The sequence below is a fragment of the Dreissena polymorpha genome, chromosome 13, assembly GCF_020536995.1.
Source record: "Dreissena polymorpha isolate Duluth1 chromosome 13, UMN_Dpol_1.0, whole genome shotgun sequence".
NCBI lineage: Eukaryota > Metazoa > Mollusca > Bivalvia > Myida > Dreissenidae > Dreissena > Dreissena polymorpha.
The window spans coordinates 75,111,953-75,132,425 of record NC_068367.1 but is presented as its reverse complement, the minus strand read 5'-3'; the positions used below and the strand labels follow the sequence as shown (position 1 = coordinate 75,132,425).

Sequence of the window (20,473 nt, the reverse complement as noted above, 5' to 3'; positions counted from 1 at the left end):
TTTGCCAGTAAAGACTAGTATTGACAGTATTGACCGGTTTTAGCCGGGTATTGACCGCTGGCCCGGTCAATACTCAGTTGGCCGTTCAATATGCCAACCCTGATATAAATGCCACTTACAACCTTACAACGTATAGGTTGAGGATTTTAATTGTGAAAAATGCACAATAACCTTAGGGAATATATGCCGCCTATGGTAAAATGTGCTTACGAAGTCATTCCATGTGACAGTATAGAGATAAACTGTTATTGAAAATGGCAAGGCTGAAACATTCTGAGCTGTAGAAAATCAAAGCGCTGAAGGCACTGAAGTTGTTCGCTATTGCATAATTTAAGATGCAACTAATTTTTCAAAATTAATCGCAAGTTTGACATCAACACAAGCCATTCAAATTTACAAAGAATGTGCTTTAACGCACGGGTCGAGATGTGTTTGTGTGCAATTTTTATCATCCTCATCCTATTAATTTTATAGAGATAACTTAGACAAAATAACAACGACATGGTACTTTTTTGACGTTCAGAGAGCATAGTAAGTATGATGAAAATGGTAATGAGAACTGAATATAAATACATTGGTGAGAAACGTAAATTGTAAACTTAATTTCAATGTCTAGCGATTATATAGCATTTTTGTTGTTGTCATTAGTATACCTGTAGTAATTGGTGAACTCATTTGTAACGTTTAATTAATTTAGAACAAGCGAACAACTAAAAATCAGACAAAGGTATGGGAAACGAACTTCAGTATCCACATAATAATTTCCTATTACAGCGTTCACCATTGCGATTGCTTAAATGCCATTACAGACAATGGAAAATGGATTCAATTAAACTATAACAGGTATATAACAATGCAACAATGCAGAGCCGATTGTTTTTAAACGTAGCCTTAACAGTTTTTAATGTCAAAGCACGTCAAAATGGAATGCACTTAAACAGGTCACTTGTTAAAAGAGGCCATAATGCAAAGGCCCGATATTAGAACATTCTCAAACATTATGCATTTCAAGCGGTTTCGTTTTGGCATTAACACACACAATTAAAACTAAAACTAACCCTCGCAACACCGGTAGTGGTTGTCTCGATGTTTTCTTTTTTAAAAATAATTGCGAACGTTTTGAGCATCATAAAGCCCGATTCGTCTTCAGCCTTTTCAACTCCCGCCACGGTTCTCAGTTATCCTTCACGTAACTAGCCAGAGCCATTAACCCCTGCAGGGTCTCAATGCCCGATGGTATGATCTGGTCTTCCGGTAGCAAACACCCGTACTTTTCCGTATCCCGAAGCTCCACTCCAAACGCGTACTTGACGTCAATCTTGCCGTAGGCCCAGTCAGTACTGGTCCCACTCGCGATATCTGCGAGTATATGACATAGACGGTATTTGAATTGACATTGTAAATTTGTACTTTTTCGCGAACAAAAACAATTACAAATTATCAGCTGTTTGTCTGAATAGTGAATACACTTGATGTATAGCGTAATGTGATTATGAATAAAACCAGACGATGAATTCACAATAAAGACTAGAAGTAGTATACTAATGTATGATATTGACTTCGAACTTTATATATCTATGATTATTGTCCGACACTTTCAATTATAGTTAAATTATCATGATTGATTATAGAATTCCATTACATATACCATTTAGTTAGTATATGGGTACTTACATATGGTGTTTGCGATACTTCCATGCGCGTATTTGGTGCCATACACTTTATGTAGAGCGTCCGTGGCGGCCGCAGAGGCTGCGTCCTGGAATGTCCACATAAAACCGAGATTGAAATGATGCTACTACTTTATCTAGGTCATCGGAACCGAAAAACCTTTAAACAATCTGGTTTTGTTTATTGAACAAGCTTACACTGGATTTTTTTCTACAGTTGCAAGCACCTTCAATGAGTTGTTACTTGTTATTATTATATTGGTATGTTATTTTCAGGAGCGTGTGTTTACAACTGCAAAAAAGTTGGGCACTGTGAAAGTTTTAGTTACTTTTTATACGGGCAATTTTCGCATATAAACGTATATACAACTAAGCACAAAATTCGCGGTTTGGACGTGTTATTTTTTGGATCAGTGTTTACACCTGCTGTTGAAAATCCTTGGACAGATTTCGCGTGTACCCCCAGGGCGACATCCAGAGCTGCGAGTAGCTGTGGACGTCGATGAACCCCTTCAAGCCCTTGATCCCTTGCAGGAATGCAGCGACCCCTTTTACTTCCACTTCTGAGAATGCCGATGGGCCGCAGTAAGTCTCCGAGCATGGGTCCTTGCTCGCCCCCTCGGTTTCTGATGTGCAAACGTGCGTTTAATGTATCACACGCATATTTTCAACTTGCTGTTTAGTTTAAATTATGCTAAATCTATATAGAAAAAACACAGTACATTAAAAAGTTAATATTTGAAATTATATGCATCACTGGTTTACTGAATACCCCACCCATTCCCCACCATCACAACGACGAAACTAAGTATTAAAAACTCTACTAACATTTCTAAATAGAAAAAAACTAACAACAATTGTTTTTTTAAACGAATGTCACCTTAAGTTTGGTCAAGGTCATTGTACTTGTTCTGCATTCGGAGAGTGTATTTTAAGAGCTTATATAACGGTGTCCGTACCACACCACTGTATGTCCCAGTTCCTGTTGGGGTCGACGCCGTAGCACAGGCCGTGCTTAGAGCGGGTCTTCCTCCAAAGCCGGTTCTGAAAGGCCCCAAACATGAGCTTGTATAAAGCCTAAACACGACATTAGACAGCAATCGTTCATTCGCGAACTTCAGTTTATAGTACGGAGAATGGCGAGTATGCACTAAACATCACATAACGGTCTATTCCTATAGTACATATACAATAAAAAAGCACAAGCAGTTGAATGGTATAGTTAAACTTGACCCAGACACGTGAGATGTATGTGGTTTGTAATATTCCTGTAATATTAATGTAATTTAATCTAACTAATTACCGCTTGAAATTAGCATTTTTGGATAGATAATAGGTTATGTCATCCTCCATTGCATTGTAATTTATCTTCTATATGTGTTTATATCATCAATTGATCATAACGACTCCAGCCTAGTTCCTGTTTATGTGTGTTCAATACATTGTTCTTGGTTTTATTTAGTTTCACTTATTTATAAATTTTTCGAGTTCTCAGGAAATCAATCCAAAACAACGTTCCATCGGACGACGCTAGCTAGCACGTTTGAGAATTTATCCAGTACTCAAGTTGACCATTGTGTGTAATGCCGTGATTATTGTTCTTGTCAGACATGTCATTTTTATTGACGAATACAATCCGTACATAGCCATATATACGTTATACATATTTCAAACCAATAATATACTTAAGAAATGTGATGTTGACAAATTTGAGATTACGGTTGAAAAAGCAAATCGACAAGCGTTAACTTAAGCGTTTTCAAAACAAACACAAATAAAGGCATTTTCACATTTTTTTTTCAGGATACTCTCGATAGAAGACAAATTTTGCATTATTATTTTTCAAAATTAAACTTCTCTTTGATACTATTACAGTATTGTATTATCATAACAGCCATATGTTACCTGGTCGCCTGTCCACGTGAAAGCGTACCCATCAGGGTTAGTTATCGGAAGTAGATACCAGTCGAACATGTCCACCATCTTGGTGATGTCCGAATCGATCTTGTACCGGTCCAACATCTGGAGAAGACGGAAAATACACATTTTCCAAACTAACTTTCATCAAAATACTGCGTTCTTAGACACATAATATTCACAGTTCATTTATATGCATCCTCATTGCTCCTCGGATCGTTATTTTGGCAGCATACCGATTATAAAAGTGTGACCCATCTCTACGTTTCTGTCTAAATAAAACACAATAACATGAACATTTGTTTTTCTTAAATCAAATTTGTATGTAATTGTATGCTGGTCCTTTACATTTTTTTTCAAAACATGCCTCTTGGGTAAAAACTTGCCACATCCAATGTCGCATGATTTATAAAGACTTATATTTTTAAGTTAATATATAAACACCATTTGTTATATGGAACCACAGTTTCCAAATGTGCAAATATCATTGTAATATTGTCCTATACACTGTTTTTTTTAAAATTAAACCACTGCAGTCACAAGCGGCCTCGGGGTAACATTTTTCTATCAACATGTAGGGATTTAAATCAGTAAACATGCATTTCATTCTTTTATTCATTCATTATTTACAAAAATGATTTTCTTATTTAGCAATTATGGCAAAGAGCAATCATCTTACACACTTTCATGGATGCAGTTGTTTATTTATGGGCCCTTTGGACGGCGACATGCAAACAAATATTCAATCATTCAATTGCCACTGTCAACGTACTATGCAAGTGAAAAGAATCTCGGCCAAACTGTTCTGTATATTATTTAGCTTGGTTTACTTACTGACATGTACATCGATAAAAAACTTAGACTCACTTCACCGAAAAACATGAGCTCACCTGGCCGAACATGTATATGGCTGTGGCCGGAGAGATCCATTCACGGGCGTGAATCCCTCCCATGATGAAGAACGCGGGCTTGGTGAACTGAGACGGGGTGCTGATCTGTTGTATAAAACCATTTGTAGTAAAAATATATCAATGTTATCCAAGCTTTGTACTAATAAGGTGTAGTATATATTTACATGAATTATATATATGTTTATATGTTAGATGTGACATTTTTTTGCATAATTTTCCAGTCAGAATGATGTAGGTATTTATGTATATTAGGCAATTGAATCATACGTGTTAAATAACTATTTATTATAACTATTGTAAACATTTTCTATATAACATTGGAATCAGAGATTTTTTGGGCAAAAAGATGTTCTTTTTCAGTTCACTCAAAGGAACTTCTCATGCAATATTTATACTTCTTATGTCTCAATCAAAACCCTGATAGCCATGAAAGGCTTATAGCAAGAAATAAGACTGAGGAATAAAACTTAATGACGGTTACAATTAACTTCCATTTCACACCGTGCTCATAACTGTTGTTTGGTTTGATCCACCGTAACGATACAAGTTTTTCTTGACATGATTTTAGGTGATGTGAAAGATAGTGTCTTTCCTGCCAAAGCTCTAGTCATGGTGCTGCTCAGCATATTTGTTTGAGGTACTGACTCATATCCTTTATTTTTCAAATATATTGCCTAGCATATTTTGTTGTCAACATATATGATTATGCAAATTATTGGTGCAAACAGCATACCAGTTAAAACCGGACATATTTTTTATTATTATTCAAGTAATTCAAATTCGAAATGAGCAGTTTTTCTTACTATACAATCAAATAATTGTATAAATATAACAATATTGGTTAATTCTTTTTGTAGAAACATTGATTTGAATGGTTGTCAGTTTAAATGTGGTGTTTCATGCATACAATGTTTTTTGCACTTTCACATTCAGAATTTGTGTTCATTGTTGTTGGCGTCCGTTAGTCTCGAGAGACAATAGCCTTGCGTTCATCGTACTTGTCACGATTGTTCATTCAGCGTCCGTTTTCTTGTTTCTGTAGATTTCATTTGCATCGTTTACAGTAGCTATTCAGACCTACCCGGGAGTGGCAGTTTTGTTCATTATAGAGAGGTGATTTAAGTATCTTTAAAAGCACCTTTTAGAGACATCAAGTGATATATTTATAAACGAATATAAAGAGTAAACGTTCAGTAGTACCATGCTCTTATAACTCTTTTCATTGACCTGTTATAACAAAGAACACGTTTGAATATATCTGATGGTGCACGCGTCCAAAGGGAAGAAACAAAACGAAGAAAAAATAATAAAAAGTAAAAACACTTCAACAAAACAAACAGCATTTCATGTTTATTAGTTGGTGCAGTGGACATAAGATTTTGCAGCATCATTTCAAGACTGTATATATTGAGATTTGTGTCTTGCGCATCGTAACTATTTTTTAGTTATTGACATGCAATATCTGCAGATTGAGACAGATTTGAGACAGCTTAATATGTTTCGTGTTATAGTATGACCAATAGTCAAGACATTATGATAATGTTAGAGTGTCAAATTGTGCTTTTATATTTGTGCATAGACAGCTTTTTCAATTCATAAATTAACAAATTAAAACTGACTATATGACTAATATCGTGCTTATTTGTGAAATTGATTCTGAATTTACTGTTATACTGAACATGTAAGATTTGCATGCAAATTAAAATGTAATGCTAGTATTAATAGTGTTTATTTTAATATAAAAACATCATTTGTGCATGCTATTCGAAACTAAAGAAACTTAATAGGCCACACACAAACATTATGGTGATTATCGTCTCATTTGTTATGAAACCAATGTTTTATTAGCATGCATCATCAGATTTAATATATAGTATATCGATATCAGTAAGTGCATACAGCGAAACAAAACATTCACTATACAGTTATATTGAAACATGCACAGTGCTTGGATTATGCAAACATAAATATACAATGGTTTGTTTATATAGTTCGAGAAAAAGCTTTCCATAAACTAAATTAGTAGAAAACGACTATCCACAACTGCTTCCTGAAGTATTTGTTTCTAAATCCTCTACACTAAACGGCGTGCGACTAATTGGCTAACTTGTATTTACTGCACGATTTTTGCCGAAAACATTTCATGAACGAACAGCATTTATTTATATATTTCTGTCACATAAACTTGTATTCCATATACGCATTTACGCATGGCGTTTTACTTCCTCCTGTTTCCTTTACGATTTCGTTAATTTAGGCGTTGTCACAAGCAGTCGTCTCTAGCGATCCGTTTTTAAATAAGCCCATGTGTTTACCATTATATCATACGATACTTTTAAAGCCTCTATATCGCTCAAAATCAAAGAAAATTTCGTAAAGTATTTCGTAAACTAAAGTAAACACCTGAACAATCAGTGTTCCTTATAGCAACAGCCACAATTTCAACGCTAGATGTGGTATGCTTACATAGATTTTTGTAGATACGAAATGCTCGTTTTTATTTATTTGTGAAACAATTAATTTCATTTTAATTTCCCGCGAATATATCAATTCATACGATTATTTTACGAAAAATTAAACGAAAATTTCATTGAATTTGAGTGGTAATGTTACTTTTACATCAAACAGTATTAATCTTCGAAATCAAGAAACTTTAAACAGTTTCTATCTTGCTAAATCAGAGGGAGTTATCACGTGATAGTCAAGGATTTTCTTAGAAGCTGCAATTTTGTGATCCCGCTAAGACATTTCGATGCGAGTGAAGTCTAGATAAAGAGAGAATATTAATACAAAATAAAGGCTCATAACTTTCTTGCCGATATGAATGGAAAGTTAGCGGCATCTCAAACAGTTCAAAAGGGTATAAAAAGGCGAAAAATACATGTCTCGACATGAACTTCGCCATCATGACCATCACGTAATTACCTCATCTGTAAATGTTTTTTTTTATCATACCACCGCATTGATATATGCCTGATATAACGTTGCCTGATATATTTTTTATATCATGGTCAACAGGAAGTCCTTATATCAGTCATGTGTGAAGGATGGTCATAATACTCGGAATCAACTATAAAGTAATCATTTTTAGTAAAATCGAATCAGATTCAACAAAACAAACAACTTGAAACCAAGATATAATATATTTAAACACAAAATGCAACACAATCAGCAACAAACCATTTTTTTTTACAAATATTAAGCGCGCGTGCTCATGACGTCATTATTAACACGTCAAACGACAAACGGCATATTCTTTTTCGCTAAAAATGCAGCATTTTAGCGATTGTTTCATTATTTCTTTAAAATTGGGTACGTAGAGGTATAATAAACAAAAACACAGGTTACTGCCTTATCTTTTTGTAATATATCAGGCTCGGCACGATTAAAATAAAGGCTCGGCAAGCCTCGTCGTTGTATAATTCTAAGCCTTGTCTGATATATTACAAAAAGATCAGACAGTAACCTGTTTTTCATTCATGCGTTTGTATTGACACTGGTTAACATAGAGGTCTTTTTGAATGAGAAAATAGATGAATGCATGAAATAATGAATACATTAGTGACTGAATGAAGGAGAGAAAGACGGAAGAATGGAAAGGACGGACAGACGCTCGAACGAACAAACGAATGAATGAAATAAGAATGATCGCCCTTTCAATGTTTGGATTTCAGTTCACTATAACGCATAATGCCTGCGACTGACTTGTGCCCCACACTCTCCCACTTTCCCACAGGAAGGTTAATCTCGAAAATACGCATTTACATTTTTAGATTTAGTAGCATATACTGATTACTCAAAGAGAACATTTCTGGCTGACACCAATTCCTCTTGTTGTAACAATGTTTCTATATATCTGTCATGCAGAAGCTTCAAAATTCATGTTATTGACAATAATGCATTAATTTCAACTTGCTTTCCCTATAATCTCATGCCCATTATGAGATTTCGTTCTAAGACGACTAACGAAAATCACATTGGTTTTGTGACGGATGTGGCACCTTCTCACTTGACCAAACTCGTATTCCATCTAATTTTCTTAATTAATTGAAAGTAAAGTCTATTCTGTCTCTGCACTTTATTTGTACTTATGTTCCAGCAATCAATTAATGGACACTGATCAGTAATAACACATGTATAGCAGTTACGAATCAGTTCCAGAAACCCCTGGTTTACTTCATGTGCGTTCCAGAAATGCTATATGTTTAGCATGACTTTTTCGCGTTAAAAACTAAAGTTTGTCTAAAAAGTTACGAGTCTTATTGTTTTTTATTCTCTGATAAATATCGTTCAAATATATGATGAATGAGATATCTGATGCAAAAAATAATACCAAATATTTTGCTGGACAATTTGTTACCATATAAGATTGCTTTGAAAAAAAAACAAAACTTTGGAAGGTTTTGGACGGTCGACCTAACCGTTGTTTATTGTCACGTTGTCTTGGTCTTTAGAATTAAATACGGTTAAGTCGGAGAAGTAGAATAGTTCAAATTTCCACCTCCCTTTTCATTAGTAAATTTCGAGACAAGTTTATAATATTGTTACCGTGGTTCCAATTTAAACAAGTTAGTGCTAACCCTTTATGTAATAACTGCTAACGAAATTAAAAAGTTGTAAAAATCCCGAAGCATAAGAAGCAACATCATTCGTTTGCACGGTGGCATGGTGGGGAGGATGATCTCTGACGTCACATAATCTGTTTTATGGTTCGGCATAGACAAAATCAAATATGTAATATTGATAATTACCTCTGACTAGTAATTATGTGGTAATGATTTTATGCAAAATCATACGTTTTAAATAAAAAAAAACAATTGCAGAAATAAACAAGTGTGCCAATTGCCCTGGTGTGCTTACCTAAAGAAAATCTATCTCATCCATGTTTGTGATTATCGTGTAATTAATACGCCAACTGATGAAGCTTTCGTCTCCCGTTCTGACACAGATATTACGTGGGCAGTGATATTATTGCAACACATAAACTGTTCAAGTTTGATAATTAGGAAAAGAAGACAGCACCTGGTTGGTCAACCGTTTTAAAATCATGAAAATTAAGTCTGATACACATACTCTCATGTCATACCAGGAAAACTGCATCAACAAATGGCAGCCAAGTATTTTATCGGAAAATGTGTAAAATTTCCTGATAAATTAATGATAATGTAAAAATAAAAAAAACTGAGCTTGTTACATGATACTCGGGCAAAAATGTGATTTCTTGATTGTTAACGATGTGTCAATTAAAAAAGACAAGAATCCTGACCAACTCTCCAACAGTAGTGTTTTTAAAGGAACATACCAAATTCCAAGAAGAGAAGACAAAACTGTAGCTTCTTGAGTTTTCACAATGTAAAATATTCACTGCGGACATGCCACGATACACACACAAGTCATCTGAAAAGCTTTCTATGATGAGATACAACTATTTATATTTCTACTAATGGAGTAATTACATGACGTTTATATATGACGGACGAAATGCAGACAGATTGTCATACGGGTCAACCAGCCTGTAGAATAAAACTTTGAATAAAAGTACTTTATGACACATACATATTTAATTTCGGTGCATATTATTACAACATTTAGATAAATACTGAGCAATTTAAGGGTTGCGTTAAAAGTGCATTAAAGTGAAGTATTTTTTTTACTAGTTACAAACATTTCACATGATATGAGTAAATGAGCACAAACCTTGAGTCCAGTCATCATCCTGCCTTCGTAGGACTTGGTGATGTTGAAGAGCAACGTTAAAGACTTGTACACGTTCGTCTTGTTCAGAATCCAGTCGTTGATCTGTTATCGCGAATGAGTAAATGAGTGGGTGAATAAGTGAGTGAGATAGTTAGTCAAATGAGTTTGTGTTTGTCAGAGTGAAAAGCGTGAGCGATTTTTTGAGTGAGTGACTAAAGCGTTAGTGAGCGAGTGAGTGAGTGAGTGAGTGATAATCAGCATGATGACGAACGTAATTGCCCCAGATAAAATGTCACTTATTAATTAACCATAGCAAGGAATATCCATTGTTTTATATAGACAAAAACATGTTTACCTCGTCTAGAGTGTGATATTGGCCATAGTCGAATTCCGCTGACCGTCGCTTGAAAAGTTGATTTCGCTGATAATCGAGCAACAGCTGGACGTCATCGATAAGGATTGTAGGCTTAAAACCGTGCTCTTTCAAAGCCGAAGTGACATCATCGGACTCCAGCGGTGTAAGACGAATGTCGACCGCGCATGAAACGCACGCTGGTTCTTTCCATATGTCGAGACTCTGAGATTAATTTAAATGCATTCGTTATTTTCATGGTAAATTTTTCTAGATGTTATTGTTGTCTTTCATACGCTTAGCGTAGCTTGTTTGATTCCAAACATAAACTCAATCAGGCTTTATATATTATTATGTTTTAAGTACAATAATCGGTTAAGTGAATACTTTCGAAAAAACATTTTGGTTTTTAAAATAACCAAACTCATGTATGTCATGTCCTCTAACATCTAGTTTTAAATCATTTGAGGAGCGAAACTGACTCCCAATACCAGATCAGTCTCTGAACAGATGTACTGACCTGGCGTTGTGCTAACAATCTCTGTAGAAGGGTTAGCTTTAGCTTGGTCTCTGGAACCACACGTACCACGGAAAGCCTGCAATGGGGAATAAACATTATGACAAGATCTATGGCTAATAACACTCTTAAAGGCTTCCCCATTCCAGATACTAATATGTGTATAGTAGTGCCCCGATGGCAATCGTCCAAGGAGCAGTTGCGTTACTGGACATAGATACAAATATGCCCAATACCAGAGACTACACTAAGTCTGTAAGTTCCAAGTTGGTCATCGTCCCACGTGGATTTAGGTTATGGGGGATAATACAAGATATTCCCGTTTATCATAGACTACCCATTGTCTTTTAGCGCCCGATGGCCTACTCTGGAGGAGGATTTGCGTAACGGGGGATAGATACAGAAGTATGCCAGTTCCAGAGACATCACTTGTTCTTTTAGTGCCTTTTTGTGCGGCACAACACCACACTCTTAAGCTTCGGTATAAATATGAGTAATTTCACACAGAGAAATCGCTAAAATACTACAAAAGTAACCATTGGTTAGTTGGATGTAGTTAAGATGATGCGTTTTACGAGTGTTATTATGAAACATACTTTAATACATTAAACATCGTCTTATTAAATGATATATATAATATAATGAATACAAATCCGAAATAAATGTTTACTTACCCTGCCAGAGGCCCATGTGTCGAAACGAAAGCCAGCAAACCCAACAAGGCGATACAAGCAAGACCTCTTCTCATTTTGTTAGACCAACTAATCATAAATGGATTATACAAATAAAGTGGCTTTATATAGGTTTTTAATCTTATATGTCCTGATATCCGTACCCGTTGATACGATGGTTCGGTATCATGTATTTTTTAATCGGTATTAGTTCCATACGTCAACGATCGTTATGTACTATCTGTGCTTTCAAGTCGATGTTCACGGATAGTTATAACCAAATTTAAATTGATAAAATTCAAACCAGATACAAACATAAAATTTTATGTACTAGAAGCACAATGTTACTAAAAGATTCATCGACATAACGAAACCAAATGACATTTACTACATTTGTATAATAAAAAGTTTTTTTTAAAGATATACCGAAGAATTAACCGTAAAAATACTTTGTTAAATATTGAAAACAAATTTAGAAAGACGAAAAAAAAATCGTGACTGCAACAAATGATTAAAGAAAGCATTAAAACAACAATAAAGTATAAACATATGTTACAGTATATGTATAATTTATTTTTAGTTAACTCAGTCCAGGACCGACAAGCTTTTCAGATTTATTCACACGGACAAATTGAAGCGTTTCAATAGAAAAACATACAAACTGAAAGATAAATAGTTAAAAAACTGTATATGACAAAAATTGATTCTATAGCAACAAGGAATTCGTTTGTGTGGTTTATTTTGCATCATACATGTACCTTAAAAACTGAAAGTTTACGGATTTACTCACACGGACAAATTAAAGCGTTTTAATAGAAATACATACAAACTGAAAAAGAAATAATTAACAAAATCGGTATATCACAAGAATTGATTCTATAGCAACAAGGAATTCGTTTGTGTGGTTTATTTTGCATTATACATGTACCGTAAATACTGAAAGTTTACGAATACTCTAAATTTGCATTAAATCAAAATTGATCTTACCGGTGTTTGAGTTAATCCCGTAATACATTACAACTGTAATTTTACACCTGGAAGACCGATAAGAAGTTAGTGGATCGTTACGTTTGAAATATTTATGTTGACAGGCATGTGCACGCGATACAGCATATGTTTAAACTCGATAACTTTAAGAGGTTATACAGTTAAAATAATCTAAGTAAGGAAACCAATAAGATCTGCAAAATGTATTTACAGTATTAGTTTTTCCAGAACAACAGTCGTTTTGCAACTAGTGCCAATCATGATAATATTAACGCTTTTGAAAATCAGTTTTTTGTTGGTTAATAAAGCATGAACCAGCAAGGGAGGCAACTCGTGTTGTCACAAATCGGCAGTAAACAAAAATTGGCACTTTATAAATAACGTTTAAAAGCTCTTTTCTGATCAGTTCGAAATCATTCAAAATAGAAAGTCGAGATATTTATCTTTCAGAACATTCAATACCACGCCGCATGCAAGCTATTCAGAAAATAAATATCGTAAACCAAAAAGTGTTTATCGCGGTTATAGACAGTGTTCCCTGCTGAAATAATGAAATATTATGAATCATTCATGTATTAGTATACAACAAGAAAATAGAAGAATATGTGTGGAAGTCATTAGAACTCTGATTCAAAAATGTGTCTGTTTCAATTTAACGAGCGATTACGGAAATTACCGGTTGTACAGGTGTATCGACAGACATATGTAAAACGACAGAATAGCTTTCATATTTCAAGTATATCAGCCTTGAAATCACCAATTTATTAAATGAGAATCAAAATCATTCATTTATCAACCAGCCCTAGTAAGTAACACCAAAATCTTTGGGCGCAACCATCGTGTTTTGCGGAAACCGCGATATTTTGATTTTCGGAAGCCGACGATCGGTAATTTCCGTAACCACGTGGACAATTTCAGCAGACAAGTTTTCGTTAATATTCTTATGTTTTCTCAAAATATTATACCACAAAATTGTTGTATATCAATACACAAATTAATAACAAGTAATATGTCATTGATTTTGGTAGGAAAACTGTCTAAAAATGCTTATTACTACGCCTTAAGGCTCAAATTGAGTGCGTAAAATATTGAAAAATAAATCATGTTTCAGTTTATCCTTCTATCCGAAAGTTTCATCAATTTCCACAAATCGGACACTCTTGGAAATTATGACCAATATCTGATCAAACTTGTTTTTACTATTTTTTTCTTTGAAAACTTATATTACATAAATGGTTTTTTTATTTTATAAAAAACGTCAATTTGATATATAGTTTGAAAAACATATAGGAAAAGATTACGCTTGTAATATAAAATGCCAATAATTTATAAAACATTCCCATTTAATCAGTATGTTGGTTTTATTAATCAATAACAATAACACTTCATCGACTTATTTTAAAGTTATAACAAACATTAATTGTTTTCCGATAAAATGATGACAAATATAACAGATTGATAGGAATACTTTATATCTAAGTTTATTTGCCTTTGAGTGTTGTTAAGACATAAAACATTTAATGAAATGTACCAAAGTGTAGAACATGTTTTTATTTATTAAAAGAAGTCAACAAAGCCCTTAGGTTGCTGAAAAGAACTTGGGGCTGAATAAAAAGGAAAAAGAGGTTATATGCTTGATGAAAATTATAAAAAAACAACATCAATTTGTATGAATTTTTTGATCGAAAGAGGTATTTTTAGTTAAAAGAGGAGATACATTTTCAAGAATAAACAATATAATTATAAATGTTTCACTTCTTTACATTCAATTTGGTGAATTTTATCCAGTATTAACATAGTGCCAGTTTTTGGTTTAAAACAATAACATTATTTAAAAGTTCGCTATCCCTTGTTGCCAAAAAACGAGAATACAATTTTCAGAGTTATCTATTCAAACATGAAACACAATGCTTTCTTAAACCCTCAATATTATATCTGCACTTATTTGTCATCAATTACTTATGTTTTAAAAAATCATTGGTTCATGCTACTCATTGTACCAGTTTTTTAAACCCTCAATATTATATCTGCACTGATTTGTCATCACTTACTTTTGTTATAAACAAATCACTGGTTCATGCTACTTATGGTACCAGTTTTTGGTTAGAAAATTAATAACAATATTCACATGTTTGTAACCCATTGTTGCCCCAAAAAATCATACAAAATATAATTTTCAAAGAAATCCATTAAAACAAAAAGAAAATTCCGTCGTAGACCTTAAATATTATTCCTGCAAGCATTTTACATCAATTATATATGTTTGAAAAAATAATTGGTATTAGTGTTAAGTTGAACTTAATTCCTATTGAGTAATATCAATCTAGTTATCTAAGGCATGTCCCCACTTAAATCGCAAGTAGTACAAGTGGTACAAAGAGGCTCCAGTTGTATTGCACTAAATAGGAAGATGTCTGTTCAAGACGATGATTGAAGAACACACAATTCATGTTATCATGTTTATCTTACTAACAGCATATATCAGTGGAATATTTAATAATTAAAGGTTCATACTACAGTATATATGAATGCTTATCTTAGTACGATGAGGTCAAAGTTCAACATTTGTCTTTATACTAACATCAAACATATTTCCGATAATGAAAAAGGTATCTCTAAATTGTCTGACATGTTTTGGGAATGTTTGTGGGTATTTTTAATTATAGTAATTATCGCATTCTTTTCTATAATTCGATTATTTTGCATCAAAGGTTCGTTTGTTCCGATGTAATATTAATTGGACTTTTCTTCATTCTTATTTTTGTACGTTTTAATGCAGGATCAAAACAATAAGATGAGATGAAACAAATTGAAAAGCCTTGAACGTAATGTATATGTATGTCTTTTGTGTCATTCATTTGTCAAAAATAAGTTTTATTTTTCAACGGCAAAACATTCAACCCCATGTATTTTTCATTAGTCAAAATAATAGTTATTTGTTTATATGATTTTTAAAATCTTGTTAATTATTGATACATTTACTGTACAAATCATAAAGCTAATGATATAAAGGCAAAAGACAAGCAATTGAAGAGAGAACCAGGGCAAACCAGTTTTGGACCTTCAACGGATCAATTAGCCGTACTGGTCGAAGGGGAAGATAAAAATTGTTATATGTCAACGTTTTACAATGAGTTTATTTTGAGACATTTGAAATCATAAATGTTGATACCATATATACATATTGTCATACTTCAAATGTTAAGCAATAGTGTACGTGCAGACGTTTTCTTTAATATATATTAAAGACACTGAATTAGAAATCGTTATAGAATCCACATGGCTAGTTTGATTTTGCAACATATTGAATTGCATATTTGTTTACCACTGCGATATCGTTATGGTAATATGAGGGTTTATGTTCTAGACATTAAACATTCCAACAATTTTTAACCATTTTTGGGACGTTATAAAATGTGGACCTTTTTTCTTTTCACCTCTCACTAGATCGCACATCAGTTTTAAATCTAACTTGATATCTTGTGTTAAAACTCTTTATGACAATTATGTAAATTGCAGGCGCAGACTTTCATACCTGACTAGTGCAGTGATACTCTTATTCAATTGTGAGCGCTGACTTTCTCAGAGGTCATTATCGCAGGGTAGCAAGATTGCTATTTATGTATTGTAGAGGTTATACTCGATTGCTTAGTGTGCGGATCGCAAGACCAGCAGATGAGTAGCGTGACAGATCATCTTAGTTGTCAAGACCTATACTGACCGATACAGACATTTTAAAATAATTATTTGATCGATTATGTTTTAAAGAGGCGTCTTGTTTGTTGGAAATTTCTTTGTGTGAGCTTGAATAAGACTGCGGTTTTTCCTTTAACGATTCACAAGCAAAACATCTTAAACCATGCATGTGTTTTAATGCAGAACATTTTCGGATAGTCGCGGGATGAAATCAGTAACAGAGTTGCCCTCCATCGTTCCATCCAGTAATTTGCCAAATCGTTTTTGTGCAGTTGTCGTGTAGTTGTGCTTTTCGAAGGAAATTAATACTTGTAAGGGTTATGTATTTTGTGAATAAGTCATGCCTTTGTTTGAAAAAGACAGTTTTAAATCATTTAACAAAGCACAGTCCTCCATTTTATTAATAAATCACCAAACATATCACAGTTCTCAAAGAGTTGATGATAGACAGTAGATGTCGCGCGCTGTTTAAAAAAATAGTACATAAGAATAATTTTGAATTACAAACGAATAGAAAAAATAGAATTAAAGGTGCATATATGCTTTTACTTGATACGTGGAAATAACAAATTACAATTTTATTCAAACCCTGCATTGAAGAAATACTCACGGTGGAATTACAGTTCAGAGTAAAATTTGAGATCTAGTGATGCTCCTACTGATAACTACGATTATGACGACGACGATATGAACAACGACGATGGCGATTATGATAGTGATTATATGATGATTGATGATGACTTCTCATACAATTGTTATTGAGGGTGGTTCTGAGGAGGAAAACAATATATGCGTAGGAGGATCAAAATTATGCACTTTTGAAATCCTGTTGTATTTTATGATCGTTGACAACGGAAAACCACGCGCCAAAGTGTTTAATACCAACGTCAGGTACGCGCACAAGTGCGTTCCAAAGGTTACGCATCTTTAGTGTTCAACACGATAGTGGAAACCGAGATAGGTTTTTAAACACAAAAGTTGCTTTGACATGAAATGCTGTGCAACAGTTTTTTTTATATATATTTCTCATAAGTTTTGCAATAACCATGTGTAGTAACACAGATTTATTAAAACACAAAGATAAACCAACATTGTATTCGCCTCACCGTTTTGGCAACCTCTTAAGTGTCCTTCATATATCATTAATCCAAATAAATCAAATCGTTTATGTTATGTTTAAAAAATGCTCACGAGGGGTATTCCCTTATGTAATATATTAAAAATGCATATTACATATTCTGCTGTTTATAGAATAATACAAATGGATTTTTGCTCATGTGACATCTTATATCATAATCATTTAAATATATTTCAAGAACAAACACAACATACATATATTATTATTAAGTTTAACCACTTAAGTAAGTAGATCAAAAAAGAAGCAAGTCACACTCGAAAATATCAATATGTCGATATGATTTAATTATGGTATTCCTCCCTGTTTCATATCAGCGGAAAGTATAAACACAACAGAAAAAACAACAACTACAAAGCAAATTGTTCTCACGGCAAAGTAACAAAAACAAAATACACATTAAACATAATGTATATTTTTAGCTAGCCTGTTATTTGCTGAACTGAAGGGTCAGTAAATTTGTATTGGTCACTAAATATCTATGTACGAAATTATATTACGTAATTTAAAAACTGGAAAAAAATTCTGCATTTTATTATGACTTATTTTTCATTATGTGCAGTTAATTAAAATCACAAACTTAATATAAAAAGCTACTGACCTAATTTGAAAATAAGCGGTCAGAATATTACCTTGCTTAGTGATTTAAAAATGAGTATTCTTCTATTTTTCACGAAGTCAGATAAAGTCAGCACCACTGGCTTCGAAATATATTCTCTGGGGTGGGGGTGTGGGGGATGGGTGGGGGATTGTGCGTGATCTCAAGCCATTGTGTAAGTAAATAATATTGTATTGCATGATTAAGTGTCATATTTAAATACGATTTCAATAACAAATTTCCAAAATAATCCGCTGTATGCTACAATACCATCATAGTATTGGCATATATATTATAACAGTTATACATTTTTTTTAATGAACGTGATTGTCTATTCTAAGAATGAAAGTTAGATCATCTGAACACATGATTAACTTTGAAATAATTGTGTAAAACTTACCTCTAGTTTCAATGCTTATACAGTTTTAAACCTCTTAAAGGTGCCTTTTCACAGATTTTGGCATTTTTAAACTTATTCATTAAATGCTTTATATCGATAAATGTAAACATGGGATCGTAAAAGCTCCAGTAAAAAATCAAGAATAACATTAAAAAAAGGAAAAGAATATTGCCCGGACCAGGTTTCGAACCAGTGACCCCTGGAGTCCTGCCAGAGTCCTGAAGTAAAAACGCTTTAACCAACTGAGCTATTCCGCCGAGTACACTTCCTTGACGTATTTTATACCTTATATAAGCAATCTTCGTAGTTTCACAAAATTTAACGACAAAAACAGAACTCTCCAAATTATTCAAACGTTTCGCGTTGCAACGCTTTATAATTTTTAGGTTTTAAAATCGTCAAAAGATGCATATAATGGCTATATTAGACCATGGTAAATGTTCAGTATTACTGTTTCCTCACAAATATCATAACTAAAACGAAAGTTTGCGAATCTGAAACGACTTTTTTCAATTTTGTCAATTTACCAAAGCGTGAAAAGATCCCTTTAAGATAGCTACCTAAACTTCCGCGTTTATTCAATAATGAAACGAAAACACAAATGTCCAAATGTTAAGCAGTGATAAACGTGATTTCCACAATATTCACCAAGCATAAAAATCAATATGTAAAGTATAAAGTGCATTGTTTGTACTTATGTTATTCAATCAAAAGAATATACTTACAGAATTTCATGCACTGCAACTTGAAAGGCTTTATTGCTTCCTGATTTGTATTGATATGTTTGGTAGTTGAATGCGCAGGAAAGCACATTAAAGGGGCCTTTCCACGTTTGGGTTAATTGACAAAATTGAAAAAAAAATGTTTCAGATTCGCAAATTTTCGTTTTAGTTATGATATTTGTGAAGAAACAGTAATACTGAACATTTACCATGCTCTAAAATATCCATTATATGCATATTTTGACGATTTAAAAACCCGAAAATTATAAAGCGTTGCAACGCGTAACGAATTAATAATTTGGAGAGTTTTGTTGTTGTCGTTATATTTTGTGAAACTTCGAGGATTGCTTACATAAAGTATAAAATACATCGTCATTGTATCCGGAAGGATGGCCGAGTGGTCTAAGTCGTATACTTTTTACTCCAGGACTCCAGGTGTCAGTGTTTCGAGCCCTGCTGAGGGTTACATTTTTGTTCTTTTTTTTAAATTTTATTCTTGATTTTTTACTGGAGCTTTTTATATCCAATGTTGAAATTTATCCATATAAAGCATTTAATGACAAACTTCAAAACATGCCAAAATCTGTGAAAAGGCCCCTTTAAGTTGAAAGCATTGTAATGGTGTCAAATTTCAACGGCCTAAATACATTTTTTGTTTGGCACAATAAATCAGTTAAGATATTCTATTGGATCTCCACAATTTTCTCGGTCAATAATTCATGAAGTACGCAAATCGATCGCTCAAGAATAATCACAAAAAGCAATTTTAGATTAATTACAGAAAACGCACATAGTCCATAGAAATATACATGATGACACTGGATACTGAGTTTATCAGTGCCCGATCTGTTTTCAACCTTGGAGTCATATTATTTAGTGAAACAAGAATTTAAGTTCTAACAAAATCATCTACGTTTTCTTTATGAGTATGTAACATTCGGACTGTTGAATAAATATAAATCGAGGCATATAGCGATATAAAGTATTGTTGCGCTGCTTGTTCATTGAATTGTTGAGTACTATTTCTCGTGGCATAACCGGGAAATATCACACATAATTTTGATGTTACCACGCAATGCTCGATTCAGTTAAATAAATCTGTCATGGCTATTATTTTACAATTTAACTCTAATATTTTGATGTTTTTTTACATAGTGTAGGACATAGAATACTATATTAGAAGCATTGTATACTTGAATT

At 33.4% G+C, this 20,473-nt stretch overlaps 1 protein-coding gene across 1 annotated transcript; it reads right to left on the bottom strand.

The window, feature by feature from the left end:
- Positions 1-491: 491 nt before the first annotated feature.
- On the bottom strand, positions 492-19,329 carry LOC127855246 (carboxypeptidase B-like). Its single transcript, XM_052390670.1, has 11 exons — positions 19,277-19,329; positions 11,739-11,825; positions 11,068-11,143; positions 10,551-10,772; positions 10,196-10,297; positions 4,478-4,582; positions 3,576-3,692; positions 2,630-2,714; positions 2,094-2,296; positions 1,675-1,759; positions 492-1,359 (listed from the first exon to the last, which is right to left on the bottom strand). Exons 2-11 carry the CDS (start codon positions 11,810-11,812, stop codon positions 1,175-1,177), a joined length of 1,254 nt encoding a protein of 417 aa, XP_052246630.1. The 5' UTR covers positions 11,813-11,825; positions 19,277-19,329; the 3' UTR covers positions 492-1,174.
- Positions 19,330-20,473: the final 1,144 nt, after the last annotated feature.

Bases quoted from the DNA above. Each gene is read 5' to 3' on its own strand.
- LOC127855246 (XM_052390670.1), bottom strand. From the start codon at position 11,812: ATGAGAAGAGGTCTTGCTTGTATCGCCTTGTTGGGTTTGCTGGCTTTC. The intron at 10,773-11,067 runs GTCAGTACATCT...AATTAATCTCAG, and splicing joins GATTGTTAGCACAACGCCAG to AGTCTCGACATATGGAAAGA. The intron at 2,297-2,629 runs GTACGGACACCG...TTTGCACATCAG, and splicing joins CTGGGACATACAGTGGTGTG to AAACCGAGGGGGCGAGCAAG.